The following is a 27,027-nucleotide window of genomic DNA, read 5'->3' as shown; positions in this document are numbered from 1 at the left end:
CATATTGACTGGGACTGATGGGAGTCCAACAGCATCTGGGGGCAGGGCAAGGGCACAGGTTCCCCAAGTTTGGACCAGATTCATCAAGGCAATTCATGCACCCTCAACTTGCCATCTTGCCAGGATGTTTGGATTCATCACTGACCCCAAAATAGAGCCTTCAGGAGCAACCACAATAACCACCCTTCATTGAAGGCCTACAGTATTCCTGTTCATTTCTCTGATGAAAGAGGTCATGTTAGGACCAAAACCAAATCTGGGCTATGCAGATGGGTGTCAGTGTCCCAGAAATTGTTGAACCCCTACCTGCTGGCACAATGACTCTCCTCTCATTGGTTGTCATGTTGGGGGGAGGAGGTCCGTTCTTCTCATCCATGTAGGTGCCATAATTTAAGGGGTTTGATTCGGTCCCGGCACCAACCAGCTTGTTGCATTTGCTGACGCTGCAATCCACCGGGGACTCCCTGAAATGCAAACACAGGGGCAGATCAGTACCAGGCAATCGTCAGCTCCAGTGCAACTACACAGAACAGTAGAGTTGGAAGTGATCCAATGGGTCAGCCCCCTGCAATGCCAGAGGAAAGAGGGCTTCTTGTGCCAAGGAGGGAAAGTGGGGCAGCAAAAATATGTTAGGAAAGCCCTGGGCAGCCATGATGACCCACAGGCCTGCCCACCATGGGACATTAAAGCAACTCCCATCTGAAACGACTGAGGACCATGATCAGTGTCGACCAAGTATAAAGGGAAAGGCTGTAGCTCAGTGGTTAGAGCATCTGTTTTGCATGCAAAAGGTCCCAGGCATCATCTCCAGTGGAGGCAACTCAGGTGGGAGTGGGAACATCATTCACCTGAAACCCTGGAGAGCTGCTGACTATCAATGTCTCAACAAAGAGCTAGATGGACCAAGGGTCTTCCTTCCATGTTCCTTTTACATGCCAGCCACACCCATGGAGGGCAGGGGATGTGGTCACGGCCTGTGTTACCCATAGAAAGCAGAGCTTGCCCACATGGGACAGTGGACATTATACATCATATATTATTTCAGGGTGTGTATGTGTGTGTCATCTGAACTTACTACCTCTCACATTCACACACACACACACACACACAACCACCTCACATTCACACACACACAAAATCCAGCGTTGAAATAATTTCCCCTATTCACTGAAAAGGGAAGCCTTACAACTCTGTGCTGGATTCCCATCTGGCGAACAAGCCTGAAGGATTTTCCAATTGAGAACATTAAATTTGTTTGTTAAGGCGCGGAGGCAGAATTACTCTAGCATAGTTATCGTGGCTAGGAGATAAACGTTCCGCTGAGATATTCTCGAGGCGGATGGTAATTTTTTCCTCATGTCTTTCTGGGGAGAAAGGCTGCTTGGAAATGGAAATAAGATGTATAACTTACACATGTTAGAATTTAAGGTTGCACTATTTCGCCTACTGTTTTTCCAGGCACCGAACCAAAGTCAGTCTTTGGAGAGGCAAATTGCTGGAGTTTTAATGTCCCCGTGGCAGTCGGGGGTGGGTGGGTGTTGAGGAACTGCAGGGCAGACAAGCCTTGGAGAGAGAGAGAGAGAGAGAGAGAGAGAGAGAGAGAGAGAGAAGGCCAGACCATTTCTCACTGGCAGCAGAAATTCTCAGTGTCAGGTGTTAAAAGCTGCAAGTATTTGGAGTGCAAAATCTTTGGCATGCTACAGAGTTTCTCTGGAGGGATTATAGCCTTCTCCAAAGTAGTCTTTGGGCTGCCAGCAGATGTATAAGATGGGACAGCACCAGAGAGCAGAAACTGCTGTCAGGGTTTCAGGTTCAGGTGTCTGGTGCTGCAAGGCTGAGGGGTTGAAGCTGTAGCCCTTTGGATATCATTGGCCTTCGATTCCCATCACTCCCAACCAGTGCTTTTTTTCTAAAACAAAAATGTTTAGGGGTACTCTCATTTTCCTACACATATTGAAATACTGCCCCTCAGTGAGGCCAAACTTAGATTCACAAAATGTTTAGGGGTATGCGCCCCCCCCCCCGAAAAATAAGCACTGGTCCCAACCAAACAGACCAAAGGATGATGGGAGTTGAAGTCCAGCAACACCGGGACAGCAACTTCTTCAGCAATCTAGGAGAGGCCCAGAAGCTGAGACTCTTAGGTAACAACCATGCTGTGACTACCTTGGTGTTTCTCACAGTGGGAAGGGGAGATCTGAATGCAATAAACACTCAATGGGACATGTTGGAGAGCAGCAATTGGTCACAGTGCTATGAGCATTGACTCACTGAGGATAGAGAAAGCTACGTATGGTCTCTCTGATGAATATGAGAATGGCAGTTGTCTCAGTTATTTTGTTTAAAAGCCACCTAAGGTTTCCAAAGGATCTCATATCAGGTCAGTCCACTGGGGCTTCTAGCTCAGCGTTGTCTACAGTGGCTTGCAGTTCTTCCAGTCCAGGTAGAGATGTAAAGAACTGGATGCAAAGCATGTGCTATGGGCCTTCCCAAAGTTCACAGGGATTTGTACATGGATTCCTGGAGAAGGAACGGACTACCAAGAGCTACTAGCCATGATGGTCATGCTCAGCCTTCAAAATTCTCACTTTTCTGAATTTTGCAAGCAAGGAATATAAAAATGCATTTACTGGGGGTAAAATGTACATCAAAATGGATCTGTTCACGAAACAGAGCACCGCAAAATGGAGCGCGTTTGGGGAGATAGCTTCACAAAAAAGAAAAGAAAAATCTATATTGGGCAAAATTGCATACAGATTAGGGGAATTTCACATGTGGGAATGAGAATGAATTTTCATGAAAAAGAAATTGCAAACCGGTGTGGAAATGTAGAGAACTGATTGGCAGAAAGGCAGATCCAGAGAGCAAGTGAAAAGGACACATTTGCCCAGTGCTTTTTTCGGGGGTGTGTGTGCAGGGGTACGCATACCCCTAAACATTTTGTGAATCTTTGTACTTTTGTCCATTTACTGTATTTGTTTTTCCCAATTTGAAGTATAAAACGGTAATTTTCTTGCGTCAAAATGAGAGTACCCCTAAACATTTTTTTACCGGGGGAAGCAGTGGATTTGCTCATCCCTGGCTGGACGCACAGGTGAAGAAGAGAGTAAAGGCTGCTTTCTTAGGAGGCAGCTGGAGCCCTGTAAAGAGGGGGGCTGAGGGAGAGGCGAAAAGAAAGAAAGAAGAGAGAGAGAGAGAGAGACCATGTTTATTACTCAGAATCCAAGAGTCACAGCTCTGCCAAACAATTGCGGGGTACAAGAAACACATGAACGGGGTGGAGGTGGAGGCGAACCCTGCAAACCACAAACATGGGGTTTCAGCATTATTTGTGGGGGGGGGGGACAAGGCATTTCTGCGTGGCACGATGCCAAGGACACCAGCTACTTTGCCAGTGAGGGGACTCAGGCTATATACAAAGATGAGCGAGTCTCGAGCCTATTATCAAACTCTCCCCTTGTGTTTGCAAAAGGAGGAAATTTCACAAAGATTTCAACTGGCCTTCTATAGGAATGAAATTGCCCCCAAAAGATGTTAGATTGTTTTTGTATGCCACAACTGCAGCGAGAATTTTACTAGCCAAAAACTGGAAATCACAAGAAATACCAACAGTGGAAGATTGGCAGATGAAGATGTTGGACTTTTAGGAGCTGGCCAACCTTACTAGAAGAATCCGCAAGCAGAAAGAGGAGAAATATCAAGAAGATTGGAAGAAATTTAAGGAATGTTTAGCTAAATTTTATAGTATAACGTAAGTGGAAATACTTGCAAGTACCAAATTGTTTTAGGATTAAAGTATGTTGAATTGGATAATACTATGGATTAAGATTATCATGAAAAGAAAGGAAGTTAACAATTTGAACTAGTTAATTTTATTAGAAAGTAGATATTGGAAAATTGCTAAAATGACTCAGTGAAAATCAGTTAGGAAGGATGTGAGGAAGTCATATAACAATGGGAATTAACTTGGATTCTTAACTGTAAGAAGTTTTATATGTTTGTTTGTTTTGCCTTTTTAATATGTTTTGTTATTTTGTGTTTGTTATAAATTTGGAAAACTAATAATTTTTTTTTGGGGGGAGGGAAGATTTCAACTGGCCTTCTGCGTCTCCCCCCACCACCCAAAGATGGGGACAATTTGCCCCGCTTTCCAAGGACCCTCCATCTCCTGCAGACTAAAGGAAGAGAAATCAGAATAGCCAAGATAACAATGAGAGAAGGCATCTGAAGCCTCTGTTTCTTTCACGGCTGTGGTTGATAAGCAGGCGTTTCTCTCTGGATCAGTTTGGCATTATCAATGAATTAAGCCAGGGAGAAAGGTAAGTACAGTGGTACCTCGGGTTACATACACTTCAGGTTACATACGCTTCAGGTTACAGACTCCGCTAGCCCAGAAATAGTGCTTCAGGTTAAGAACTTTGTTTCAGGAAGAAAACAGAAATTGTGCTCCGGCGGCGCGGCAACAGCAGGAGGCCCCATTAACTAAAGTGGTGCTTCAGGTTAAGAACAGTTTCAGGTTAAGTATGGACCTCCGGAACGAATTAAGTACTTAACCCGAGGTACCACTGTATTCTGGGCCCTGATGTGAAGGAGCCAAGATGAGTGCAGCGAGGAGGCTTCCCAGCCATTGGGATAAATCAAGGCCACTGCAGATTTTAAAGGGCTGCTTAAACCGGGTCCCCCTCCCCTTGTCCGAGGACTTTCTGTGCTGGTTCACACACACACACACACACACACACACACACAGACACACACTCTGTTTTCCTGGGCAGATAAACCACGATTCCACGTGGAGAAGGGCACTTTCTGAAAGTCACAAACTCCACCCAATGGAGTATTTTTACAAGGTGAAATACAGAAGTGAGGAATTGGAGGCAAGTGCAGTTATGTGCTGGATTTCCCCCCACCCTCTCTGATGTTTTTCTTAACTTTGATATGACCCATGGTGCTCCCCCAGTTCAGTGACAGGCAGCTGTTAGACTTAACCCATGAGGTAATTTTGAGACCCTGGTCTGAAATGGTCTTACTCTATAATACCAACAAAGGAAGAATGGCAGATGAAATGGATAGAATATGTAGAAATGGCAAGATTGACCAACGGAATAAGAAACCAAGATGGGGGAAAAAAACATTTAAAGAAGATTGGAAATGTTTTACGGAATATTTGGAAAATTATTGTAAGCCTATTAAAAAGTTAAGAGCAACAGAGTAAATTCAGCAGTAACAATTATTGAGATAAAAAAATGAGAAAATGAAAAGTGAGGGGTCAATTAGAATATGCTGTGGAAAATAAAATAATGAAGTAAACCATGGAAAGGGTGGGGGATGTCAACATTAAATGTTTATTTGATATTGGGATTATTATCTAATGTTGCAATTGTGAAATTAAAATGAAAAATGAAATTATTTTTAAAATGAAGAAATGGAATGGTCTTGCTACCCCCACCCCCTCAAATTCTACGTAATGCATTTTATTGTAAATCACTTTCCCGGTTGTGTGTGTATGTGTCTGTGTGTGTGTTTAACCATCAAGCAGTATATAAATTTGGTGAATTAAATGAAATGTAATACATAACAGTACATAAGAAATAAAATAAGTTATTTAAATATAACTTAAAAGCATACAACACCTAGCACGGTGCATTACTATGGCTACAACAGGCAGAAAAATTGTTATGTGATTCGCCAAAACCATCCACAGTGGTCTGTGGAGGTAAGAGGAGTTTGAGAACCGCTGGAGCTGAAGATTGCTCTTGGGAATCTTTTATTAATTCCTATTTTTGAATGATAAAGGTTGACATTCCTACTGTCTGGTTTTTGTTTGTTTGCTTGTTGTGGTTATTGAAAACAACGATAAAAAATTGTTTCAATAAAGAAAATATCCCAGGGACAGGCATATGGAGTCTGCCAACAGAGCTCAGAATTAACATTGCTGTCTCTAAGGTGTCGGGGTTAAGATTCCCACCCAGATAGTTCCATAATCCTATAGCAACCTTAAAATCAAAGCACCAGGCATTATTCTTACAGAGTTGTCCCGTTTGCAAATAAAAAAAAAAATTTAAAAAAAATTACAGCTGCTAATCCAGCACAGACTCAGGCACTAGAAAATATTTATCCGGTTCTCGTTGCAAGGATAATAATTCAAATTGCCTTGGCTCATGGAGCCTGACATATTGTCCCCATTTCTTTTGGAGCACAAGATTCCTCGGAACGAGCCACCAATTCTGTTTATCTGCCTCTAGGCGCTGCTTCTGAATTTCCTCATTTCAGGCACAGGAAAGAAGAACATCACAAGGGAGGCTAAACAGCAAGCCAGCGGCGAGTTTCCCCCATTGCTGATCATGGGATGAAAAGCGCCATCAGGGCAAAACCACACCATAGCTAAGATGTCCATTTGTAGCCCCTCTGAAGAAAAGTGTAGGAAAGGGTGACCTATGGCCTCATAGTCACTGGCTCCATTTATCTGTCTTTGCATTGGGATTGGCAAGGATCACAAAGGCGGAAGGTGGCAGGCTCTCATTCATTGGAGGTTTTTAAGAAGAGGTTGAATGGCCATCGGTCTGGGATTCTTTCACTGTGGTTCCTGAATTGTTGGATGATGCTTGAGGATCCCTTCCAACTCTACAATTCTATGAGGTGCAAAGGCCAGTTTGCCAAAACTACTGGGGAGAAGAGAGAAATTGTGCTCTACAAAGAAGCACATTGCAATTTGCAGGTCACAGCACAATTTTGTTCTCTGGTGCTGGCTTTCCGGGTTCTGATGCAGAGGGGTCGCAGCTGTGGATGGTCCTCATGCCCCTGCCCCCAAGTCCTCTTCCTGCTCTCCTCTTGTTCTTCCCGGAGTGCAAAAAATGAAGTCCTGGGGTTGCAGCCAAAATAGCGATACAAAATTCATATCATCAGTGCTTGCACAACGGAGCTCCCCTCTCTCCTCCTCCTGTGACCTCTGTTCTAGGGATTACCCCAAAACTCCAGAGCAATTTGGGGAGAGTTCAGAGAGCACTTGGGAGGGGGCAGAATTTCTGCTGTACAAGCAGAAATTCATGCCCTGATGAGACACCGTCCTTGGATACTGCACTAAGCAGATGCAGAAGGGAGGCAGAGACTGGAAATAGAGGGGAGAAATGGAGCAAGCTGAAGGCATCCCTGTGCCAGCTCTGATTCCCCTGACATATCTAGAGGCAGTTGTCCTGTATATGTATGTAGCACCTCTGGATCACAAACTGACAACCCTAAACCCTTATCCTGGAGTCTGAAAACCAATGGCCAAGGATGATGGGAGTTGTAGTCCAGCAACAGCAAGTTCCCCATCCCTATTTTTCAGTATGTGCTAGAATTTCATGCAACAACTCTCCTTTTTCCTTCCATGTTATGGCAAGTTGCCAGAGGCTCTTATCTAGAACCAAATTCTATTTCAGGAGGGGGGAATTGGCATTGGTTACTTGGATGTTACTTGGAGGGACGCGGGTGGCGCTGTGGGTAAAACCTCAGCGCCTAGGACTTGCCAATCACATGGTCGGCAGTTTGAATCCCCGCGGTGGGGTGCGCTCCCGCCGTTCGGTCCCAGCGCCTGTAGTGCAAGTAGATAAATAGGGACCGCTTACCAGCGGGAAGGTAAACGGCGTTCCGTGTGCTGCGCTGGCTCACCAGATGCAGCTTGTCACGCTGGCCATGTGACCCGGAAGTGTCTGCGGACAGCGCTGGCCCCCGGCCTCTTAAGTGAGATGGGCGCACAAACCCCAGAGTCTGGCAAGACTGGCCCGTACGGGCAGGGGTACCTTTACCTTTACTTTACTTGGATGTAGGGGAAGACACACACACACACACACACACTGCTGGAGAAGTGAGGAAAATTAGTGACAGTTTCCAGGTTCCATCGAGATCTCGCAAGAGTCCTGTGAAATCTTGTGAAGGCCTCGTGCAACTTTACCAGAGTCTTGTGAGGTCTCTAAGAGATCTTGCAGAGATCTTGCCAGAACTTGGAGGCCACAGCTACACAACTCCAGTAAGCAGCGAGGTTGGCAAGGGTGTGTGTGTGTGGGTCTGTGCAGGGTTTCACTTTCTCATTTCACCTCAGGAGGGAAAAAATGACTGTTGGCTCTGCAGTAGGAGAGTGCAACCTGAACTCCAGAGGTGAGGATCTCCTCTGTGTGCCTTTCTGAGCTTCCACACACAGGATCCCAAGCTGGCACCAAGGCATCCTGTTCACACATTTTGTCAGGGCTTTTTTGCAGTTCCAGCACCTGTCAGGTGAGCACCATTGCCATTATAAGAAAACAGGTAAAAGGTAAAGGGACCCCTGACCGTTAGGTCCAGTCATGGCCGATTCTTTATTGGCCGAGGGAGCCGGTGTACAGCTTCTGGGTCATGTGGCCAGCATGACTAAGCCACTTCTGGGGAACCAGAGCAGCGCACAGAAATCCATTTACCTTCCCTCCAGAGTGGTACCTATTTATCTACTTGCACTTTGACGTGCTTTCGAACTGCTAGGTTGGCAGGAGCAGAGACCGAGCAACGGGAGCGGGGATTCGAACCACCGACCTTCTGACCGGCTAGCCCTAGGCTCAGTGGTTTAGACCACAGCGCCACCCACGTCCCTACATAAGAAAACAAGGTATAGCGTTAATGGTGAGTTCCGACACTTCTTTTTCTAGAAATACAGCACAGCCTTTTGTCCTTCCTCACCTGGATCCATTCATATGCTCGTACTCCCTCTTGACGTTGACTCGGACTGGCTGGTTGATCCACTCCTGCTGAGGAGGCAAAGGGTTGATTTTGTGGGGCTGGCCGTAATCGGGGTTCCCTGAGGCTGTCATGTCTGCTTTGGGGAGGTGAGCAGCAGCGCCGTAGGTGGAATCAAAGAGGGACTGATCTTCACTCACCACGGAGAGGGCCTCCTGGATGCCAAAGAGAAGAAACCCAAAATTAAAAATGCTTGTCAAAACTAGACTAGAAACTCAAGTTATGCTCCCTCTTTGAGCTGGCAAGCAGCTGCCAAGGCAGGCTTTACCTGAAACTAGTGTTTGCCTCAGAGTTGCAGATTGAATCAGATATTTTGCACCTCCACCCAACTGTTAAGTGAAACCCTTGGGCTCCTGCTCTTAACTGGAACTTACTGGAACCAGGAGCAAAAGATTCACCAACAGTCTACTGCCTCCCCTTTTTCTGGAGAGGGTTCTGGAGAAGAAATAGCTAAGAGCTCAGAGTGATGGTGAAATCCAGTTACGCTCAGATTTTAATGCAAACCTCCCTAATTCACACCTTCCAAAACAATATGCTAAGTAAAAGACAGCTGTCCTACAAAATCTGCAATTCTCTGAATCTGGTGAACTTCTCTAACCAAATCATATGTATTAAAATATGCTGGGGAAACCCAGCCAGATGGGCAGGGTATAAAAAATTAAATTAAATTGCTGCTGCTGCTATCATCACCATCAGTATCATTTACCGTATATTAGTTAAAACAGCAAAACAAAAAACAAACAACAACAAAAACCCACAGCATTTTATCAGGGGAAACATTTTGCAAAAATTAGAAGAAATCTACACCAAAATGCTGGTGCGAATGTGTGTGTGTTCCCCGCCCCGCAAACTGAAAGATTGGAAATTGAAACTGCAAATTTGCAATTTGAGATTGGAAGAATGAGAAACTGAAAGAACCCAAAATCAACAGTTTAGCCCATCCTGACTGAGGGCTGAGACATATGAAAAATCACTTGGTGGAGGCAGTTTGGTCAATCAGGTCCCATAACAGTAGCAGCCCTTTTGTTTGGCATGGCTTCATATGCAGAAGGCTGCTTATGGCAGAAGATTCACCTCATACTGGAAAATGCTAATGCATAGAATGTGCTGTGCTATGATGGAAGCCCCAACTCTGGTGACTCTCAGTGTCTGCAAGTTGAGCATTTTGAAAATCCTGGACAACCTTTGTAAACATCCAAATACTCAAAGGAGATGCAGCAACAAATATTAAAGATGCTCGTCAAATTTGAAGATGGCACCAGACTGAGAGGGGTGGCTAATGCCGCAGAAGACTGAATCAGAATTCAAAATGACCTTTACAGACTGGAGAAGTGGGCCCAAGCTAAGAAAATGAATTTCAGTAGGGACAGGTGTAAGGTTCTGCACTTAGGCAGGAAGAACCAGATGCACAAATATAAGATGAGGAACACCTGGCATACTAGCAGTACATATGAAAAGGATCTAGGGGTCTTGGTGAGCCACAAGCTTAACATGAGTCAACAGTGTGATGCAGCAGCAAAATAGCTAATGCTGTTATAGGCTGCATCAACAGAAGTATAGTGTCCAGATCAAGGGAAGTAATAGTCCTGTTCTATCCTGCTTGGTCAGACCACACCTGGAATATTGTGTCCAATTTTGGGCATCAAAATTTAAGAAGGGACCCTTTGGGTCCCTGCCAGCTTTACAATTCTATGGTTCACGCTGGGCTCCTTCAGTAATCTACAGCAGCAGATAAAGAGGCTTCTATCGCCCAGTCAGGCTAGAAGCAACCTAGGCAAGTTCTTTCCCTGCAACACAATGGTCTGTCCTGATCTTTGTAAAGCTGGCCAGACTGAACTTGAGAGAGGGGCCTTGTGCTTGCCTCTTGCCTTTTATTGCCCTTGGTGGAGAGCCAGCTCTCTAGCTTTCCCCCATTTTGTAGATCTGCATTCCTGGCACATTGCTGTGGGCTCTGTCTGTGGCCAAGCTGAACATAGCCCAGGTTCCTGAGACTGTCAGCACCACACCCCAACCCCTTGCCCCCCACCCAAGACAGCTGCATGGCGCTACAGAAGACGGCCGCTTTTATGGCTGCAGGGATAGGGAGACGATTGTGGGGCGTCACTAGGAAAAACACCTTAAGAGCTCACAGAGGTATGGAAAGAATTCATACAGAAAACATGTAGAAGGTGCTGGATGAGGTGGAAGAGGCAAACATATCACCGGCTGGTCAACCAGAGCTACAGATAATTCTCCCCCTTTTGTGGCAGCTCACTGCGACACACCTGTGCATGTACATTTTTTGTAGATTACTTAACAACAACAGAAATAGTCCATTCTCCAAGAGCAAGCAACCCTTTCTAGGAAACCACCCAAGGGTCCTTAGAGTTTTCCAACGCAACACCAAATTTTAAAAGCCCTAAATCTAGACATCTTGTTATCCTAGTTCCTTGGCTGTGTGTACAGTTCACCTCGCAAAAGATTAAGATCCTGCTCTAAAGCATTTTTCATCCAGGAAGGTTGAATCCTGTGACCTAAATTTGTTATAAAAACTGGCACAATTTAGTCTATTTTTGCTAGCGATGGGGAGGGACAAAGAGTTGATTGGGGTGCTGAAGCCCCCATTCACTGACCACTGTACCCACACATCCAAGCACCATCAATGTCTGGCTTCTGATACTTGGTTGCAGGCGTAAACACTTGATGACTGTCATAGGAGAAAGAAATTTACCGTTCAAATTAAATAAACAAAACTGAAACTCATTGAAGACTGAATTCTGCACTCTGGGCCATATTATGCATGTTTCCTGTCTACATACAGCTATTCCATAGGGAAACCAACCATATGGAAGGTGTGGGGAGATTCTTATTCCATTCACATTTTATTGCCAATCTACGCAAGGTGCACTTCATGAACCAATAAGTGAATTCAGTTGCTGCTAACCTTCAAAATTCGCACTTCTCCGAATTGTCAGCGCAAGTTCATTCATTGCGCTTGTTTAGTTCTCCAGCCAAAAAAACTGTGTCCCAAAATGCATTATTTTAGGCGAAAGCTTAGGCATACCAAAAATGCATATATTGTTGAGACAAATGTACACAAAGACGTGACATTCTAGGGAAGTGTTTGCAAAATGCACACATTGAGAAAAAATACTCACATAAATGCTTGCCAGTTTTTGCCTACTAACTGATGTGGAAATGGGGTGGACTAAGGTGAAGACTGAAAATATAAGAAGCCTGAGAAAAGACAAAATTGGTGGTTTTCTCCATCCCTGGTGATAAGTGGCCGATGATGCTCTTAGTTTTGGAAGGTTAGAGAATATATTCCAGTGGAATAAGTGCACTACACACAGGAGGCAGCAGATGAGCTAAAGGGAACTCAGAGGGAAGTGAGAAAGCCCTGGGAATAATTCAGATTGGGACTCTTAACTCACTTCTCTTTCATCTCAGACTAAGCAATCAAGGAAAGCGCGACAGAGTTTTTATCTGCAGCCTGCAGACCTGGGTGGGGCGAAGACTTCCGCACAACTGACTTGGGAACCACTTAAGTCCATCAGATATAGGGGGTGGCTGGCTCACATCGTCAGGGATTGTTGCTTCACAATAACAGGCCTGACTTTGGAACTTCTGAATGCCTCTCAGGGCAAAAGGAGCCCTCTGAGGAAGAATCCGCCCAAGCAATTTTGAGCTGTGTTTTGAAACGACTCCTTGAATCAAGTGTTGACCAGATTGCAATTTGGGAGCCAACGTCCAGCTGACGTCATACCAAAGCACATCTGCTGAAACAGAGGAAGTGAAGAACAAACCGACAAAAAGAAAAAGAAAAAGATAACCCTTAAAAATAGACAGTCAAAATGTTTTAGAGCAGCCTTAGCCAACCTGCTGCCCTCCAGATGTTCTGGACATCAGCTCCAGCCGGGGAGTTTCATATTACTGTTTTCAAGCACAGTGGAGTTGTAGCGATGCTTTTCACAACTCTTTCCTCCTCCACCCCACAAAAGCCGTTCACATCAGCACGGCTTCATTAGTATGGAGGGGGAATAATCCCTTACCTCTCAATAGCCCCTTACTCTCCAACCACACCTAGATCCAGGTCTAAATATGCAGAATCATAGGCACAAACTACAGGGGGCCCTAAGGGCCAAGGCACCCACAAAAAAAAATTGTGGGTCCACAGCACAGGCTCCAATGCAACTTCTGGCTTCTACTGAAAGTCACGTCAGAGGCCCTTCCCAGAAGTCACGGGGGAAGATGTGCAAGGCCTCAGAGATCACATCGGAGGCCCTGCCAGTCCTGAGAAGCGCTGCTGCAGAGCATTGATGTAACATGATGTCATGACATGATGACATCACACTATGTCATGGGTGCCATTGGGCACCCACAACCTGTGGCCCAAGTTGGCGCCCCTGTGCAGAATCTATGCAAAAACTGTATCATCATTTGACTTTTTTTTTTTGGGGGGGGGGTTCCTGAGCCATATCCAGCTTCTAATCATTTTTGACAATGCATAAGTGTCCACCTCACATTCCCAGCAGTGAAACAGGCAAAGCATTCCTTGTTGCTTCATCTTTATGCCAGGAAAATACCCCCCCCCATCGCGGTCATGTTGAAGGTGGAAAAATATGGCCTGGTTGCTGTTGTTGTTGCTGTTGCTGCTTTTTAGAATTCCTTTAAACCTCCTGGTCTTGTTGGGACTGCAAAGGCAGCAGCCTTGACATTGACAACCATCTGGCAGGGCCACTCATCTAGATTCATCAGCTCAGTAGGTCATGAGATGTGCAGAGCTGGTCCAGAGTATACAGACAGATCTTACCACACTTTTTTTAAAAAAAGCAAAAAACCAACCAGCTGAGCAACATTCAGCTCTTCCTTCTGAAACCCATTTCACTTCTGTAAGGCTGCCATTTTCAATCCACTGTCCATCCCATCCCTGTAAATCTCTCCTAGCCCAGATCATAGAATCACCGAATTGTCAACTTGGAAGGAAGCAAATATGTCACCTAGTCCAACTCCCTGCAATGCAGGAATGATGCTCAGGCATATTCTTAGGAGAAGGGAGGGAAGGAGGGAGACCTGAAGAGTGAAAGCAAAATGGTTCGAAATAAATCCATAAACAGACAATTAAAAAAAACTGAACACACACACATCCCTTCTTAATCACAGAATTGTAGAGTTGGAAGGTACCCCTGAGGGTCATCTAGTCCAACCCCCTGCAAGGCAGGAATCACAGCTTAAAGCACCCTTGACCAATGGCCATCCAACCTCTGCTGAAAAGCCTCCCGTGCAGGAGAGTCTTCTGCGCTCTGTTCTTGGTTTGGAGCAGCAGAGCAGAGGCAGCCAAAACTGTTGCAGCTGATTTGGCAGCCGGGCTAAACTTGTCATGCTAATCCCAACAAGAACCACCTGGGCCTGGTGCTGGATTGATCCGAGCTGGCAAATCAGTTCAAGACTCCGAGCCTTGCCTCTTCCACCAAATACTCCCCACTTTCCCCTTAATGCTCACTTACATCTGGTATGTACATAACAATTTACAGCGCCGCTCAATTGCCCACAAACCAGACCGGGGCGGGGGGGGGGGAGAGAAGCATGTTCTCTCTCTCTCTCTCTCTCTCTCTCTCTCTCTCTCTCTCTCTCCAAGCGTGCATGTATTGATTTGCTTTCTCTCTCCCCACTCTCTCCCTCCCTCTCCCTTGTTGTTCCTTTCATTTTGGGGGGAAATAATTAGGCATCCCTATTTGTCAGCATTGACCCAAGGCTATAAATACACAGTCGCATATTGCAGACACAGTTGTAAATATTGTTTTAGCAGGTTTTATGGTCTTTTCAGCTGGAGATGCTCGGGGCCAGGGAGAAGATGGTTTCAAGAACTGGCTACTTTGCAAACCAAACCACTTCCTCGACGAATAAATAAGTGAAGCACGTTGCATTGCAGAAAGCAGCAGCTTTCTCTACTTTCTGTCTCCCTTACAGCCAGAATTTAAAGGGCAAGAAAAGGAGGGCAGTCATGAACCTATAGGTCTTTGGAGGAAGGGGCTGCTACAGGTGACTTGTTCACTGAGACTTCATCCTGCTACTTTCTTGCACAAAACATACAGAGAGGTTAGACTATGTTTGCTCACCACTGAGCATTCTTTCTGGTTAAAGCAAATGTTATATGGCAAGGAGACTTTATTCTGATTTGCTCACATGGTGGCCATGCACCTCCCCTTTCGTTATTCATTCACCTTGGGGTGCATTTCTGCATCACTTTCCTAACCACAAAAAACCCAGTTTGGTGTTTTGTGTTTTTTTTGTTTTTTTAAAGTAAATTAGTTGTGCTGGTGTGAAAGCTTTACTTTAATTTCGCAAACCTAAATTTCTGAATCCCTCCCACAAAATGCTAGCAACCTGGAGGGGAAGATGGAATCATAGAGTTGGAAGGAACCCCAAGGATCATCTAATCCAGGGGTGGCCAACTCCCAAGAGACTGGAGACTGTGATCTATTCACAGAATTAAAAACTGGTGGTGATCTGCCCCCTTTTTGGGTTTCAGGTCACAGATGTAGAGCTTTTTTAGGGGGAAGGTAAGCCCCGTTTCTTTCTTTGGGGTGCAGGGCAAAAATGTTGAGCTTTTTTTAGGGGAGCCAAAGTTGTTGAGCTTCTTTGGGAGGAGCCAGTGATCTACCACAGACATCCAGTGATCTACTGTTAGATCACGATCTACCTGTTGGAAGTGCCTGGTTCTAATCCAACCTCCTGCAACCTCCAGGAATCTCAACTAAAGCATCCACGACAAGGTAATAATAATATCCAACACCTTCCGCATGTGAGCAGGCCAGACTTCTGCTCATGCAACAGGCTTCACTCTTCCTTCTCAACAATATATTGAATTTTGCTAAGAGGTTTTGTCTCGCGTGCAGAATTGAGAGGTTAAATGAAGCGCACAGTTAGGTACAATGCCTGTGGAGTGTGCATAAACAACTGCATAGCCTCCAACATTTCTCCAGTGAAAATAGGGGTGTCCTATTCCATAATAATAACTGTACTATTTATACACCACTCATCTGACTGGGTGGCCCCAGCCACTCTGGGTGGCTTCCCAAATACATAACATAATAAAACATTAAACATTAAAAATAACCTTCCCTATACAGGGCTGCCTTCAGATGACTCTGGGGTTGGATAACTCCATACCCTTTAACATTTATGTGATGGAAATAGGGACATCCTACTATACCCTCCAACAGTTATCCAATGAAAATAGGGATGTCCTAAGGAAAAGCAGGACATTCCAGGATCAAATCAGAAACTGGGACAGCTTCTGTAAATCCAGGACTGTCCCTGAAAAATAGGGACACTTGGAGGGTCTGCAACTGGCCATTATGCACATTTAACATGCCCCATAGAGGGAATTGTGCACATTTCCCAGTCAGTGTACATAGTCTCCAAAAAAAGGAATGAGGATCATTAATATCTCAACAACATTTTATATATTATCCAGTCAACAGACACAATCACCAACAGGCCTTGGAAATAATGCATGCATCTGAAAAAGGTTTTTGAACACTCTCTGGGTAATATGCACATTCTCCAGTTAATATGCATGTACTGTCTGAGAAGCATGTCCTTCCTTTCTGTGTCTAGTTCAAAGGTGGGCAAACAGTTGCCCACAGGACACATGTGAGGCAGTGCCCAATTTTATGTGACTCGTGGTGTCCCCCTCTTGCTAATCAGCCAAAGTTATGTGACATGGAAACTTTATTCTGATTTGCTCAAAAAATGGCCATGCATTTCCCCTTTCCTCATTCATCCATCTCACTGCAAGTGGGCTGCAGTCTCCTTTCTCCTGCCAATCAGTTGTTCCCTGCCAATCAGCTGAGCAATGGGGGGGTGGGAGAGAGACTGCAGATTCGGTGGGTATTTAACCCTCCCCTCTGCAATACCAAAGTTGTCCCCTGCCCCAGACACCACAAGCAAAGTGGTCTTAATCGGTTGTGTGGCTGGCCCAAGACATTTTGCTACCTGAGGTCAAGGTCAAGATGCTGTGTTCCGCTTCTCCACCCCTAATCTGTTCATAGAAACCCACTGGATCAACAGTTTGATCTTGCTTTGACACTAGGAGGCTGCTGCTCCTGTTGTCACTGCCCAACACCTGCCGCCTGAGGCAACTGCCTCCCAGTGCCCCGTGGCAGGGCCAGCCATAGAGATGAGAAGGGTTAAACTTCCTCCGAGGAGGGAGAGGAAGGCAGGCGATGGATGTGGAGCTGGTTGGGCTGAGAAACACGGCAAATCATTCCGAATAAAATCCATCTCCATCTGCAGCCCTGTTCGCTTCTCTGATTTAATCTGAAGCTTGAGCGTTAAGTCCTTTTCGCTTCCCGAAGCTTTGGTTTTTATTCCTGGTGCAGGAAAGTTTAGAAGCCTCTCTAGCCACGTGCCCAGCCAGACCAAGAGACGCTCTGTCCGACGGTCCTGCGGTTTGATTTCCCCATTCAGAAAGGATAAACAAATGTGGGGTGAGGGGGAATATGAAAGGACGACTCTCCGGTCAGAAGGTTACCTTTTGTTAGCACGCCACATCAGAAGGAAATAAAAAGACGCAGAACCACAGCGGACATCAAATGTCTTTTTGAACAAAACCAAGCCGGCCATTTCCAAACTTCCTATCTTGAAGCAGAGCCGGTGTGGAAGGCATTTGGAGGAGCTAACTATTGTTTTGATACGTGAATACACCGCATGCTTTGTTGTGACTTTTTATGTTAAAGATGTCGTTCTTCGTTGCGAAATTGCTTTGAGATGCTTCATAGGAAGGCACACAGGAAGCTGCCTTGGACTGAGTCAGGCCATTGGCTCATCTTGGTCAGCACTGTCTACACACCGACTTGCAGGAAAGACTCTCCAGCCATGGCAGGGATTGAACCTGGAACCCTCTGCCTGCAAGACATGAGCTCTGCCACTGACCTCTGATCCCTTCCCCAAAGGAAGCTGTTGATAAATGAAGTAAACAAATGGCGCCTCCTCAAGTCAAGGCACAAACTTCCCAACGGCAGTAAAAACACAACAATGAATTAAGTGCTGCCCTTCAAGGACCCCAGAATGGGCTGCCTGAGGCAGTTGCCTCCCTCTGCCTCACTGTGGGGTCAGCCCTTTTCCACACTGATTCATCTACAGCAGTGGTTCTCAAAGAGTGTGGTGCGCCACACCAGTGTGGCAGGAGACGATCCAGCCTTTACCTATAGCATTATTTCAGCAGTGGAAATGCTCCAAAAAAAAAATCCAAATTAAGTGTGAGATCCAACCTAGCATGAGCAGACAACTGTTGCCACCACAGGGTTCCTCTGTCCTCCGCTTGACCCTCCTAGCCCCACAAAACCTGCCCCAGAGGCCTGAGAAATCCTGCAGAGCAGATGGAGGACTAGGGACTTTGCTCAGTGCTGTGCAGGAGTGAAAAAAGACCAGACCAAAGCACCTGTGAGTTCCTCCCCATGGACTTGCCTACTTTCCCAGGCCCAGTCATACCTCATGTTACGTCCGCTTCATGTTACGTTCTTTCAGGTTACATCCCACAGCGACCCGGAAGTACTGGAAAGGTTTGCTTCCGAGTTTCGCCACTCGTGCATGTGCAGAAGCGCTAAATGACATCACGTGCATGCGCAGAAGCGTCAAATCGCAATCCACACGTGTGCAGACGTGCCGCTGCGGGTTGCGCTCTTTTCATGTTGTGAATGGGCCTCTGGAATGGATCCCATTCGCAGCCAGAGGTACCACTGTATATATATTTTGGCTCAACTGACAACGATCCACTTTCGTTCCTAGGATGCTGTGGTGGAGAAAGCCGATTGGGCGCCTGGGGCAGCGCACATGCCCTGCGCCTGGGGGCGGGGCCAGCCACCCATGGGGGCACCAGCGCCTCTGAGGAGTCTGCCTGCCTCCTCCCACTCAGCCGCCCTACAGCTGAGGGGGAGCCACTACCAGTGGCAGAGCTTCATGCTCCAGCACCGGGGGGCGGAGAGCAGGTGGGGCAGGGTTGGCACACGTCCTGGGGGCACCGCCCATAGAGGCGTGGCACCCAGCGCGGGCAGGGGGCAGCCACGATGGCACCCTGCCGGGATCTCGCTGCCGGGGCGGTGCACTCTCTGGCACACCTCTTCCTCCGCCAGTGGCCACCACATCACTTCCAGGAGAGATGTGTGACTCGGGTGCGCTGCAGGTCCCGCAGTGACTGCCGTCCACCATTTTGTCACCCCCCTCAGTGGGGACACCTGGGTCAGACCGCACTTACCGCACCCCCCTTGCTATGCTCCTCCTAGGATGGTTGCTAATAATTCTTCTAGCAACTTGCTGAGCTCTTCAATGCCTCTGTTCTCACTGTTAGCACAACTAGATTCGTTTTCTTCTTCCGCTAAATGGCTTATCTAGGGTCCATCAATCTCGCTCGCTGCTTCGGTGAATCTGTTTTCTTCTTTCATCTTTTCCACTTTTCTCATAACAGTGACAATTTTGCTGTGTACGTCTGCTTTCTGAAATACCTTATTTATCCATTATGGATTAAAATCCTTTTTAAGAAAACTTCTCTCAAATGTATTTAGTTTTAATTTTATTTCTGATTTTATCTTTTTTTTTCTTATTTACTAATTCATCCTTTTTCAAAGCCTTTAATATTATCACTGAAATTATGAAACCTAGTCTTCATGTCCTGGGGGACACTCACTAACACTCTGTGAATATTCGGGCTCATCTTTATTCTGTATTGATTTGTTCTTAATGAGGACTGGTTCCCTGAAGAGGTTACATCTTCATTTTTCTATTTATCACATTCCTCAAATACACAGATACTTCCTCCAGACCCTCCATTAAATTCACAACCCACAATAAGCACAGCTTTCTATGCATATTGCACAATCCCTTCATTTTGAATAACATTGCACTATTCCTTTAATAAATATATTCCACAAACCCCACCATGAATTTCACTAGTATCTCAACGATTTCTTATAAACTATCCGACCCCCTTGCAAATGATCTTGACCCTTATTCTAAAACTTCATTTTCCAATAAACTACTACTCTATCAGTCGGGATCACAGTGCTACGTAATGTCTGCTTCAGTTACTTATCTCTTCACCCCTGTCAACAGTATCTATCAATAGGCTACTCCAATTCAGTTCCTGGGCATAGATCTCCACATTTGTGCTCACTGACTGGGCACACTAGCAGGAACTCTCGGTTCTAATTTGCTGTTGTTTCTCTTGCCTCAGTACCTTACACAAACAGAGCCTTCCAGAAACACTCTCCCACTGCAGCTCTGCTAAATTTTGCCCTGAAGCTTGAGGCTACCCATGCAACCTCAGCAGGAGAATGGTCAGGCGAAGCTCATGAATCACCATGGAGGTTACAGAGACCAATCTCCTGCTCACCACAACTCCCCCAGAAGTTCAGGCTGTTTGCCCATCTCAAGCAGTATTCTCTATTCCAGCCTTCCCCAACCCGGTGCCTCCTGATGTTGTGGGACCACAACTCCCATCAGTCCTAGCCAACATGCCCAAAGGTCAGGGATAATGGAAACCAAAGTCCCAAACATCTGGTGGGTCAGGGGAAGGCTGGTCCACTCAAAGAGGCAGTGGGCTCTTCAAGGTCTCAGCTGGAAGTCTCCCTCATCACCACTAACAGAAGATATTATGAGTTGAACCTAAGACTTTATCCATGCTGTGATGGCTTGGGTTTCAGACTCAGATGCTGAACCTGAGGGATCCCAGCCTGCACAGGATTCCCCGCCCCCAGAACCAGCTGAGCTGGGGCTGGGGCATAAGCCTGAAGTGTCCTCACCTGTGCTGGGTCCTCAGGTGCAGGCATCAGCTGAGTCTGCTCTGGCTCCTGAGGTGATGAAGGACCCATTGCCTGCAGGTGCTCCACTCTCAGCCCCGTCAGAGGAAGCTGAGGTCGCCCCTGGGTTCGGTAACCCTCCAGCCTCTCCTGAGCTTCAGAGGCTCAAGGCAGAGAGGTGGAGGGAAGTAAGTTTCTGCAGGAGGAGTGCTCACCTCCAGGCCAGGAGAAGTGAGTCACCAGAGGATCGGAGCCACCCTATGCCTCAGGGCAGATAAAAGCTGGCCAGCCCCAGTCCCAAGTTGTGGGAGCAACATTGTTGGTTGCTAGTTCCTGCCTGAATCCTCTCCTGCTTTCCTGCCTGAGCTCCTGACCCGCCCTGGCTCCCTGCTTGCAAGTCTGTTCCTGACTTCACCCGACTCCCTGCCCTGCACCCAGCTTCAGCTACTATGGACTGTCTCCATGTTGCGCTTTTGACCATGGACTGGACTTGGACCTCGCCTCTCGGGTAACCCACGGGACCAGCACTCATGTAAACATGTGCTCAGTTACTGAATTTTGAATCCCATCCCACACTAGATGAAATGAAAATTTGCCTTAAAACTAACCCAGTGCTACCTTGTGGGTTGACCATTATAACAAAAGGCCAGCAGTATTGGACATCCTATCTTCCAGGGAATCTTGTCTGCCATGACTGATCTTCTCAACCAGGAACAAAATGTTCCCCAGGAACACAGTTGGGAAACCACCAGTCTATACAACTCATTCAGAGAAGATGAGGGACATACGTAGCCGCTTCTGAAGTCTGCTATGTTGATCCACCATCTACAAGCAATGCCCATTCATTATTTTTCTTAAACCAACCCGTGACGCTATTATCCCACCTACATTCATAAGCATTGTGTTGCAACATCCTGTTTCCTTATCTCAACGCCATTTCCAGAACAATTAGCGGAAGCCCATTAGGAAACATTCACAAGGTGTTGCTGATAGAGTCTGGTTCAAACACCAAAACATTCACTTCCAGCATGAGATGTTTTATTGAAGACTAAAGGGGAGGGGGGGACAATCAAAAACAAATAGGACTGCCTAAAGAAAAACTCACAGGAAGAGAAAGAATGCAATTTGAGGATGTTCGCAGGCCCAGTTAAAGATTCAGGCTCAGCTGGTAAGACTTGAGGATGTGGACACAGTGCTTGGATTGCTCAGGGCGACCACTAGCGCTCTAGACCCTTGCCCCTCTTGGTTGGTAAAAACCAGCAGGGAGGGAACAGGCGGCTGGGCCAGGGAGGTGATCAATGCCTCCTTACGAGAGGGGGTGATCCCTGTCTGTTTGAAGGATGCAGTGCTAAAACCACTCCTTAAGAAACCTTCCCTGGATTTGGAAAACCTAACTAACTACTAGTCAGTTGCTAATCTTCCTTTCCTGAGCAAGGTTCTGGAGAGAGTGGTTGCAGACCAAATCCAGGTGCTTTGGGAAGAAACTGATTTTCTGGATCCATTTCAATTGGGTTTTAGACCCGGTTTTGGCACAGAAATTGCTTTGGTTGCCCTGTATGATTACCTCTGTCGAGAGAGAGACAAAGGAAACGTGTCCCTGTCAGTTCTTCTTGACCTCTCAGCAGCTTTCAGTACCATCAACCGTGGTATCCTTCTGGAGCGACTCTCCAAACTAGGGATGGGTGGCACCGCTTTGTGGTAGATCCAGTCCTACTTGGATGGTCGTTCCCTGAGGGTGTTGCTTAGGGAATGCTTTTCAGCCCCATAGCACCTTCAATGTGGGGTTCTGCAGGGCTCAATCCTATCCCCCATGTTGTTTAACATCTACAGGAAACCGCTGGGTGGGGTTATCCAGAGGTTCAGAGTACATTGTCAGCAGTATGAAGATGACACTCAGCTCTGTTTCACCTTTACATCTGCAGGTGAGGCAGTGGAAGTGCTGGACCAGTGTCTTGCCAGTGTGGTGTAGTGGTTAAGAGCGGTAGACTCGTAATCTGGTGAACTGGGTTCGCGTCTCCGCTCCTCCACATGCAGCTGCTGGGTGACCTTGGACCAGTCACACTTCTTTGAAGTCTCTCAGCCCCACTCACCTCACAGAGTGTTTGTTGGGGGGGAGGAAGGGAAAGGAGAATGTTAGCCGCCTTGAGACTCCTTAAAGGGAGTGAAAGGCGGGATATCAAATCCAAACTCTTCTTCTTCTTCTTGCCTCAGTAATGAACTGGATGAGAGCCAACAAACTGAAACTCAATCCAGATAAGACTGAGGCACTGTTAGTGGGTGGTTCCCTAGACCGGATGGGTGGGAGATCGTCTGCTCTTGATGGGGTTACACCTCTTCTGAAAGAGCAGGTTCGTAGCTTGGGGGTCCTCCTGGATCCTTTGCTGTCGCTCGAGGCTCAGGTGGCCTCAGTGACCCAGAGTGCCTTCCATCAGCTTCGGCTGGTGGCCCAGCTACTCCCCTATCTGGACTACTGTTGTCTACACTCTGGTAACCTCAAGGTTAGATTACTGCAATGCCGCTATACATAGGACTGCCTCTGAAGACGGTTCGGAAACTTCAGCTAGTGCAGAATTCAGCGGCCAGGTCGTTCACCGGAGCAATTCAAAGTGCTGGTTTTGACTCCTGCCTAAACCCTGAAGATCTTTGTCATGGCAGCTTCCTGGTGCTGTGAATTCATGTAACACATTCAACAGCTTGTCTCCTACTGGGGGCATGTAATACCAGAGGGTTACAATACATGTCACCACTGCTCCAATAATCCCATTGGCTTCCTGTTGTCTTCTGTACATGATGCAACGTGTTGTTTTTTGACTGATGATGTCCCTGAAGAAAGACTGAGGTTGTGCACACACTATCCCTTTAAAGCACTTCCAAAGCTCATTATTTCCCTCAGAGGATTCTGGGAACTGTAGTATTCCCCCTCTTGGAGTTACCATTACTACCAACCTTCAACAACAGAGCCTAGAATTCTTTGAAAGAACACCCTTCCAATGTGCTTTCAAGGGGTGGAGAAGGCTATCAGTGCAGACCTTCCAAGTTGTCCCTACTTTCCAGGAACGTCCCTGATTTAGAGAAGCCACCCTGATTTCTGATTTGATCCCAGAATGTCCCCCTTTTCCTTAGGATGTTCCTATTTTCATTGGAGAAATGTTGGAGGGCATGGAGTTATCTGACCCCCAAGCCGTATGAAGGCAATCCTGTATAGTGAAGTTTTTAAAAAATGTTTACTGCTTTATTATGTTTTTACATATATTGGAAGCCACCCAAAGTGGCTGGGGCAACCCAGTAAGATGTGTGGGGTACGAATAGTAAAATTATCATTATGGAATGGGACGTCCCTATTTTCTTGGCGAAATGTTGGAGGGTATGTCAATGTCTATTAGCCACAATGGCTATGCTCTGCCTCCACAGCTGAAGACAGCAGTGCTTCTGAATACCATTTGTGGAAACCATAGGAGCCAACGCCTAGGGGCTGAGGTCCCTTTGGGGCCACCCAATAAAATATTTGAGGAGGATGGCCCTCCCCCAAAATTAATGGGCATTGCCATTCAAATGATGTGAGTATGTCACGTCTTATGATTGATTGTGTGGGGCAGAGCTTACTCTCTCTCCCCCCCTATTTTATTCAAATTGGCACCCATAGACAGGAGAGAGTACTCTTGTGCTGCTTGCTGACTTCCTGCAGGCATCTGGTCAGCCACTGTGAGAACAGAATGCTGGACTAGATGGGGCCATTGCCCTGATCCAGCAACTGTCCCCTGGGTCTGTCCATGAGAGACAACTGTGTGATGAATCTATATACCACCACGAATTATTCCAAGCCATCTCCATCCCTCTCTTTGGGGAAAGAGGAGGAAACCATCATTTGTCTTTTCAGCTGTGCCCTGGGGTGGACAATATTGGCGCTGCCCACCTCGAGTTATTTGGCAATCCACTGGTTGGCCTCCTCCACAAATATGTCCTTCCCTTGAACTCCTCTGCGTCTCTCCCCTGACTGGCCCCCCACATTTGGCAGCCCAGCCCAAATCTGCTGCCCCCACTGGGCTGGCAAGCGTCTGTGTTTTCTTTCCACACCCAGTCCAGCCTTCGGCTCCACGCTGGCCGGTTTGCCTCCACGCACTTCTACGAGTGTGTGTCGCGGTGGCGGGAGTATAGACTTTCTTTCTGTGTGTGCGCGCGTTGCGAACGAGTCCTCTCGTGGCATTCCAACAAAAACATCTCAATGGGATTACATCAAGCTATTTTCTTTGTCAGTCCCAATCGCACCGTGGGGGATTGAAAATCCAGCTTCAAGCCGCCGAAACTTCTGTCGGGGGAGGCGGGCTTGGCTGATCTCATTTTCCACAAAAAAGATTCATTAATGTTTCAATCTCCAAAAGAGCAAAAGGGTGTCCCCTGGAGGGGCTTGGTGGGTTGCAGGCTGGGATGGAATGTTGGTTGGGGGGGTTCAGACCATGCTGGGCACAGACCCAAAGTTAACACAGCAATGTGTCGTTCACTTCTAAAGAGGGTGGGGCAATGGTCGGAGCAATAAACCAGTTTCCCTTCAAGGGAAAGATCCACTCCAGAGATCCTGCAGTGATCACGGGGTACAAAATCTTCCCGATGTCCTAGTTCTGCAGAACAGCATCTTTGTTGGGATGCAACAGGCACCCCCTTTGTTGTGCTTTCCAGAAACAAGTGAAGAACATTTTCATTCCAGTTTATCCTTGGGTTTTTTTGTGTGAGAAAATAAACAAGTGTAGTTTCCCCCCGCTGCCATTTATGGAGGTAGGTTGGGGGAATCCAGACTGGGAGGGGTTGGAATAGGGAGGTTAATTTTGGGAGGGTGATCATGTTTTGATCATGGTTATTTTGTCTGAAAGGGTGAAGTTGTTATTGCTCCATTTCCTCAACATTAAATCTCACATCGAATATAACTGATCTGTAGAAAGGATTTTACGATGTGAAAATAGAGACAATGCATGTAACTTTCATAAGCTAAGAAAATCTTTAATAAAAACAATTAAAAACAAACAAACAACCATTCCAGCTGAATGCGTAAGGGCTTCTGCTTAAAGAACTCATTGAGCCAAGGGTTCAAATCCAGGCTCAGGCAGGCAGCTTAGAAGGTGACTTTGGGTCGGCCGCTCACGCATATCCTAGCCGACCTCACAAAGTTATTGTGAGGACAGAGTGAGAGGGATAATCATGTAGGCTATCCTGAGCTTTTGGGGGGCATAAAGAGAGGCAGGGTGGTGTAGTGGTTAGAGGATCAGACTAGGACCTGGCAGAGACCAGGGTTCAAATCCCACTCAGCCATGAAGCTCACTGGGTCATCCTGGGACAGCAGTCACCGCCTCTCAACTTGACCTAACTCACAAGCTTGTTGTGGGGATTAAATGAGGCAGGGGAGAACTGTGAACACCACCTTGCACTCCTTGGAGAAAAAGGTGAGATACAAATGCAATAAATAATAATTACAAGCAAACAGACCAGATGGAGTCCTGTTCAAGTTTCCCTCAAAGGTTTTGCAAGGCAGAGGCTTGAATGCAAACCTAAACACTTCAGTGCTCTTTGTGCCCAAACTCCTCATCATATTCCTCCTACGTCTGGGTGCAATGAGTATAGGAAATTGGTTGGCGTTTCACATTCGTGGGGATTTTGGTGCTTTGAGCACAGTCTTGATATGAGTAACGCAGACCGAAGATGAAAAAGGGGTGACTGCACTCAGGGAAATGAGAGAAAACTCCATTTGACACACTGGTTTAGGTGTTGACCTCAAAATTTGCAATCACAAAAAATCTGCAACCAGTAATAAAACACGCAAGATTCCTGTTGTAACAGTTGGTGCAAGACTGCTGACTTGGTCAGAGAAAGCTGGATGGTGAAACATATTGCCCGAAATTGGGTGACCATCTGCCAGGGATTCTTGAGCCACAAACCCTTCATTACAGAATTGGGGTTCCTCTCAGCCCTACAACTCTATGATTCTAATATGTTTCCATACAAGATCTTCCCCCATCAATGTAGTGGAGGGTAGGCAATGTAGTGTTGTCCAATGCTGCTGGACTCAGCTGCCCACCAGCCCCAGCAAGGGGAGCCCATTGACGTGCCTGTGGAGACAATTCTTGCTTTGAGCATAAGAGAGCTGACATTCAGCTCTCTGCCAAGTCTTCCAGTTGTTGGGGAGAAATGCCAGGAGACTCCCCCCCCCCCCGCATTGTAGAATGGGTGAGAATGGGAGTGTGGATCACGTAACCCTTTCACTTGCTGCCAACTGTCTGCTGCTTTGCACAACTGACAGTGTCTACTCAGAAGTAAGCCCCAGGAAAATTATGTCTAGGATTGCAGCCCAAGTTCCACACCTAGGGTGAAATTAAATCCAGTTTGCACTGAAAATGCAGCCCTAATCCTGATTCACACTTTCTGAAACTATACACAAACCGGAACATCCGCCATTCACTGAATCTTTCACATCTCCAGAATTTGCAAGGCCAATTAGATGCAAGGGTAAAGTGTGCAT

At 46.6% G+C, this 27,027-nt stretch overlaps 1 protein-coding gene across 4 annotated transcripts in view; it reads right to left on the bottom strand.

Annotated features, from left to right (window-relative positions):
• The window catches only part of FLI1 (Fli-1 proto-oncogene, ETS transcription factor), a 119,505-nt gene that overhangs the window by 38,440 nt on the left and 54,038 nt on the right, over positions 1-27,027 (bottom strand). For all 4 annotated transcript variants that reach the window (XM_082201465.1, XM_082201466.1, XM_082201467.1 and 1 more), the window contains 2 exons: positions 8,686-8,897; positions 307-464 (listed from right to left, as the gene is read on the bottom strand). In XM_082201465.1, the coding sequence (XP_082057591.1) occupies positions 307-464; positions 8,686-8,897 (370 nt within the window). The remainder of the gene's footprint in view (positions 1-306; positions 465-8,685; positions 8,898-27,027) is intronic.

This window comes from Podarcis vaucheri (genome assembly GCF_965113315.1).
Source record: "Podarcis vaucheri genome assembly, chromosome: 15".
In the NCBI taxonomy this organism is placed as follows: Eukaryota; Metazoa; Chordata; class Lepidosauria; order Squamata; family Lacertidae; genus Podarcis; species Podarcis vaucheri.
Note: the sequence above shows the minus strand (reverse complement) of the source record. Positions and strands in the feature narration are given on the sequence as shown.